The following is a 5,800-nucleotide window of genomic DNA, read 5'->3' as shown; positions in this document are numbered from 1 at the left end:
CCTGACCCCCTGATCCCTGACCTCCCATCTCTAACCCCTGACCCCTGACCCCCGACCCCTAACCCCCTAATCCCTAACCCCTGATCCCTGACCCCCCATCCCAGACCACCTGATCCCTGACCACCTGACCAATGAGAAGTGAAGCTTACCGAATGCTGTGCTGCGGTTAGTCAAGCTGGAGTAGGCGTTCCCACTGGGGGAGGATGTGGCTGGGGATGACAGGGGACTGTAGGAGGCTGGGTCCGTCTGGTAGTTGTGTCCCGATCCAATACTAAATGGACTGGACTGGGTCTTACTGGGCTGGAGAACACAGATGGTTTGTAAATGCACATCAAACTGCCAGCTAAAAATATAACCAAAATCCTGCAGGAAGCGTCTTGTGTGTGTGAATGTGTTACCTGTCCAGAGAAGGGCGGTCGGTTCCCGGACCATGCTACCTGACCTGGGTTCAGCTGCCTGGAGATCTGAGCCAGGTTCTGATTGGATGAACCTGATGTCTGGATGTCAGGAACATGGATCACAGAAGAGCTGGGATCCACAAGCACAGACAAACAAAAAACTGTTAGCTTCCTATTAGCTTTGTTAGTTTCTTAACTATCTCTAAGCTTCCTATTAGCTTCTCATTAGCTTTCTGTTAGCTCTGTGATAGCTTTCTATTAGTTCCCTATAGCTTCTCAATATCCCTCTTAGTTTTCTGTTAGCTCCTCAATAGCTTCTTTTTAGCTTCCATTAGCTCCTGGTTGCTTTGTGTTAGCTTCCTTTTAGCATCCCAGTAGCTTCTTGTTACTTTCCTGTTAGCTTTCTGTTCACTGAGTGTTGGAAGGTAACAGTGACAAACTGTGAGCAGCAACATGTACCTGAAACTTTTCCCGGAGTGTCCCTGGAAAGGTGAGCTCTGAGAGAAGAGAGGCTGTCCTCCAGCTGTAGAGGAGGGCACCATCATCTTCTTCTCTCCAGCTAACAATGAGAAAACAGGAAATAATCACACAACAATACGATCGGTCTGACTGTGTGTGTGTGTGTGTGTGTGTGTGTCCTACAGCCAGAGATGCTGGTGTACATCTCAGTAAAGCGCTGGTCCCTCTCCTGGGAGAACAGAGCCTCGGTCTTGTCGATGGTCTTGCCTGCCTCATGTACTCCGGTGCTGACTCCGGCCACAGGAACCTAGGAGCAAATGACAATGATTATGATGATAATACTGTTTGACTTCTGAGGACAGAGGCACACACCAATAGATCCAAAAAAGGGTAAAACATCTGGACTTCTGTTCTGTAGATGAAGACGTTTCTCTTCTCATCTGAGGAGCTTTCTGTTCAAACAGCAGAGAGGGTGGAGTTCCAGCTTTTAAAGCTGAGATGTTCTGTAAGATGGATTCACCTGCAGATTAACTCACTCTCCTCACAATAGAGGCTCATTAGGGTCTTTGTTAGCCTGATTCACTGATGGGCCCCTCTGGTCAGATGAATGAAGGTGTTGATTGGAGTGAAACTGACTGAGGATCAGGCTTAATGCTCCATTGGAGGTCTTAGAAAGCTGCAATCTGAGACCTCCTCCTCTGTTTAATGTTGGTTTCTTTCTTTAGACATGGATGTCTTCCTTCACCCTCCTCTCAGTCCAACATCTGAACATTATGGTCCTACACAGAGTGTTCCTTGTCCTTGAGGTGAGTCTCAGCTTTAAAAGTTGGACCTCCACCCATTCTGCTGCTTGAATTGAGAAAGCTCCTCAGATGAGAACAGAAACATCTTCACCTACAGAACAGAAGTTCAGATGACTGGCATACATACCAATAGACTTACCTGGGACAGATCGTAGGCTGTCAGACCGTCTCTCTGATGGACTTCGAGCTCTGCCTGCTGTTGCTGCAGCTGCCTGTAAAACAGCACACACAGGAACCAATTGCTGACCAGAACCAAACGAGTTTTAACTTGACCATGCTGGTCCAACACTTAAAAATCAAATTTGTTTCCCAGTCCCTGAATGCACCATAAACTGCTATACCATGATAGCAGCAGGTTTCTGGAGAAGTCCGGCCATTCTCACGTTTCTTTGGGCCATTCTCACGTTTCGTTGGGTTGATGCATGCAGAGAAATATTTGTGCACACACTTCACTTCACTAAATTCTTGTTTAAATGTGTTTTAATTCAACCATAATACACCTTTAAGAATGTGAATCCCAAAGGTTTAAAATCAAAGCAACTGGACAATATTTTGATTTTCTGATCAAAACATCTTAGTCAGGCAAACAAAGACCCTCATGACCCTCAGGAGGGAGGAAAGTGAGATAATTAATTAATTAATTTAGCTGTATAAACAGATCATTTTATGCAGTTTACAGCTTGGAACTCCACACTATCTAGTTTTGAGCTGAAAAAGCTCCCAGGATGGGAAACCAAACATCTCCAGCTACAGAATTTCAGCCCAGTTGTCTGTCTGTCTCTTTATCAGAGCATGGACACTGCTATTATACTTAGGGATGCTAATTGCGCTAACTACAATGTTTAAAACAGTCAAATGTCTGCACAGAGTCATTTTCTGTTTTATTAAAATACAAAATCTTTTTTGACTGCATGCAGCATCTTTTTATGTCACACAGTGTGAGGTCACCTCTGCGCTTAATATTGTTAATAGTTATTATTATCGTCATCATTGTCATTCACATCATTGGTAAACAGCGTTTGGTTTCGATAAATTTAAAGAATCAACAATCAAACATCTATTTGTTTGAGCTTTTGTTTCCTTTGGCCACAGCTCCAGTTGATTTATTTAAACAGAGATTTCGTATTTGCTGTGATGTGGTGTGCTGAAATGTTTGGATGTGTCTGAAGCAGAGGTGAAAGAAAATAACTGAACAATGAAAAACCCACTTGACGTTAGTATTGGTGCAAATGATGTACTCGATCTCATCAGAGTAAGGGTTCTGGAAGGTGAAACTGCTGGTTCGGATCAGCATCCACTCCCTGTTCTTCATCCGGAACCGATACATGACTGACAGGACCTGACCTTTGAGTTTCACCACCTGTAGACACGGCAGAGTCACTTCATTATCCTGACAAAACCCAGACAAGAACTGAAGGCAGGAAGAGCCTGGATTTCCTCCAAATCCACGTTTGAAAAACTCGTCATTTTTCAAATAGTTCAACAGTTAGTACCTTATCAGACACGACATCAGTCCAAGAGCACGAAGCATGAAGGAAGAAGCTGAAGTCTTTGTCTGAGTCGTTTTTTTAGGCTTATAAAACAACTCTTTCTCAAAAAAAGCTACATTAGCTGATATTAAACCTCTACACTTTAGCAAGACAGTTTAGTATGTCGCTGTGTGATTCCTGAATGTGTTATTTGACTCGATCAACTCCCAGAGGACAGAAACATTCAGCAGCAGCAGCAGAAAATAACAGTCGATACTCAGCACACAAACATGGTGGAGTAACACAGAGAACACCTCTGAATTCTTGTTGTTTAAACAAATTAAACTGAAATTAATTTGTATTTCCAGAACCTGCCTGTATCTCATCAAAATGGAGATTTTACAGACGTTCTCTTTGCATCAATGTTAAAATGACTGAATTCTGTCCTGGAGGGTGGAGACTTCATTGGTCCATCTGAATCTCAGAACAGGTACCAGCGTTTCTGAATCCAGTTTCTGGTACAGAGACTGTCTGGGTACGAAAAAAGCACCGGTCTCTTTGTACCCACCACTGATTTAATCTCGAGTCTGCCTGGAAGGAGTAATTTACACCCTGAGACTGAGCGGTTACGCCTGCCTGTAGATTATTGGAGTTGGTGCCTCTGCACACAGTGCATGCTGGGTCGCAGGGATACATTTGTATGATCAGTGCTCCTCAGTGGTACTAAATGCCGTTGCTGAGTTTGTAAGCGTAAACTCTGGGTACGAATTGACCAGCACTTTCCTTGTTATTAATGAGAAGTTGTATTCACCTGGAAATCTGTTTCTAACCTGTTCATCTGACACCAAAAAGAGTAAATCAGATCAAAGTGCTAATCCAGACCAGTCGTACCTGTTGGAAACTTTCTCTCAGGTGACTCTGGTCCTCGGGATGGCAGAACTCCAGAATATCTTTCCCCAACAAGTCCTGAAGAACCAAAGAACAGAAAGGTAACAGAAACTTATCCTCAACAACTAAAGGACTCAACATATTTCAGGTAAAAAAATATTTGAACAAAATATATCCACACCAGCCAAAGTACAGCTTTTTATATTTTCTACTGCATCCTATAATCTCATTTCTGATAAACAGAATATCTGTCTGTCTGAAGACTGAAACCCTCTGAAAGAAGGATAGACCTAACGCTGAAGGAGCTGTTTTAGACTACTTAGATCTGAATATCCCTCTGTGGTAAAAGAACCACCATGAGTTCAAACCTTCTGTATTTAAATCTTAAATATATGACAGTAAAACACAGGTCAGCACCCAGACAGAGCAAACTGCATGGGTTCGAAGATCATGTGACTATTTCACAATAAGTCAACCTACAGCTGTTGGAAGTGGACCTTCAGGTCCCGCAGGTTTGGATCCTCCAGGAACAGATCATAATAATTAGAATTCTACCAAAACAAACCCTCCAAACTTGATACTCTGATCCCCTAAAGCTTCCATCTTCCTGACCTTCTATCACTGAGACCCTAACTCCTAAGACCCCACCCTGACCCACCACAAAAAGCTTTTACTGGATTCATGAAGTGATGCTGATTTGAAATAATTTGAAGTATAGCTCAAATAGTGCATCCATCTCTCAGGTGTTGATTCTTGTTACTTAAAGGCTTTCAGAATTAGGGTTAGTTCATCTGCTGGGGTTTTCAGAGACTTTGGTCTGGTTTCACACAGAACATAATCCTGAGAGACGCCACCTTTTTGGCTTCATTCCTCTTTTTTTAAAAAGAATAATCCTTTTTGTGTAGAAATAGTTTTCATGTTTGTGAGATTTTATATTTGACATTTTTATGAATTTGAGTCAAAAGACAAGAGAATAAATGTTTTTGTTATATGTACAGTAAGTTCCAACAGTTATTCCCAACACTGCCACCTACTGGCCAATCAACAAACCTCTCTGAATGAACATGGCCAACAGAACACCAGGCAGGTGTCCAGTTTTATCTAAGCATTAATAAAATTAAGAAAGTCCACAGTAATGATTCTATACTTAAATATGATGAATCATCAAGAATCATCAAGTGGTCCTGAATCTTGAACTGACCTGAGGCTGGTACCCAATGACGCTGATGCAGCGAGGATCCACAAACGTGATGACACCGTCCGAGTTATGGCGAGACAGGAACTCTGTGGGAACCGACAGGCCATTCATGTCCATGGAGACCGGAGAACTGGTTACCTGGGGGACAGAGGGGGCAGTAAGGACTCTCTAACTGTTTCTGACAGAATCAGAACCAGTGAGATTCAGCTGACGTACCTGCAGCCTACCAATGGCCACCAGACAGTACTTTCCTGTCTGACCCGCCTCCGTGTCTTCGTCTGGTATCGTCATACCTGGTGAGAACCAGACCCAACAGAACCCAACATGAAGGCAGCAGGTCTGAACTTTAACACCAACAGAACATTAGCATCTGTCATCGTCCCAGGATTAGAACATAAACATCAGAAGAACTATTTGGATCAAATGAACTGATCAGATCTGCATTTATGGAACCAAACCCACATTTATTACAATAACTGACAAAACAGTGACTTAATCTTCATTCATGGATTCATTTTTCTCTTTAACCACAGAAACCTAAAGAGCAACCAATCTAGAACATGTGTGAGTGTGTGTGTGTGTGTG

At 42.8% G+C, this 5,800-nt stretch overlaps 1 protein-coding gene across 1 annotated transcript in view; it reads right to left on the bottom strand.

Annotated features, from left to right (window-relative positions):
• arnt2 (aryl-hydrocarbon receptor nuclear translocator 2) overlaps positions 1 to 5,800 on the bottom strand; it is a 27,316-nt gene that overhangs the window by 3,072 nt on the left and 18,444 nt on the right. The window contains exons 9-17 of the mRNA XM_037979914.1: positions 5,432 to 5,508; positions 5,219 to 5,353; positions 4,021 to 4,095; positions 2,869 to 3,020; positions 1,800 to 1,872; positions 1,041 to 1,164; positions 858 to 957; positions 399 to 528; positions 150 to 300 (exon numbers count right to left, since the gene is read on the bottom strand). Coding sequence (XP_037835842.1) covers positions 150 to 300; positions 399 to 528; positions 858 to 957; positions 1,041 to 1,164; positions 1,800 to 1,872; positions 2,869 to 3,020; positions 4,021 to 4,095; positions 5,219 to 5,353; positions 5,432 to 5,508 — 1,017 coding nt within the window. The remainder of the gene's footprint in view (positions 1 to 149; positions 301 to 398; positions 529 to 857; positions 958 to 1,040; positions 1,165 to 1,799; positions 1,873 to 2,868; positions 3,021 to 4,020; positions 4,096 to 5,218; positions 5,354 to 5,431; positions 5,509 to 5,800) is intronic.

This window comes from Kryptolebias marmoratus, linkage group LG15, assembly GCF_001649575.2.
Source record: "Kryptolebias marmoratus isolate JLee-2015 linkage group LG15, ASM164957v2, whole genome shotgun sequence".
NCBI lineage: Eukaryota > Metazoa > Chordata > Actinopteri > Cyprinodontiformes > Rivulidae > Kryptolebias > Kryptolebias marmoratus.
This window is presented reverse-complemented; position numbering and strand designations above follow the sequence as displayed.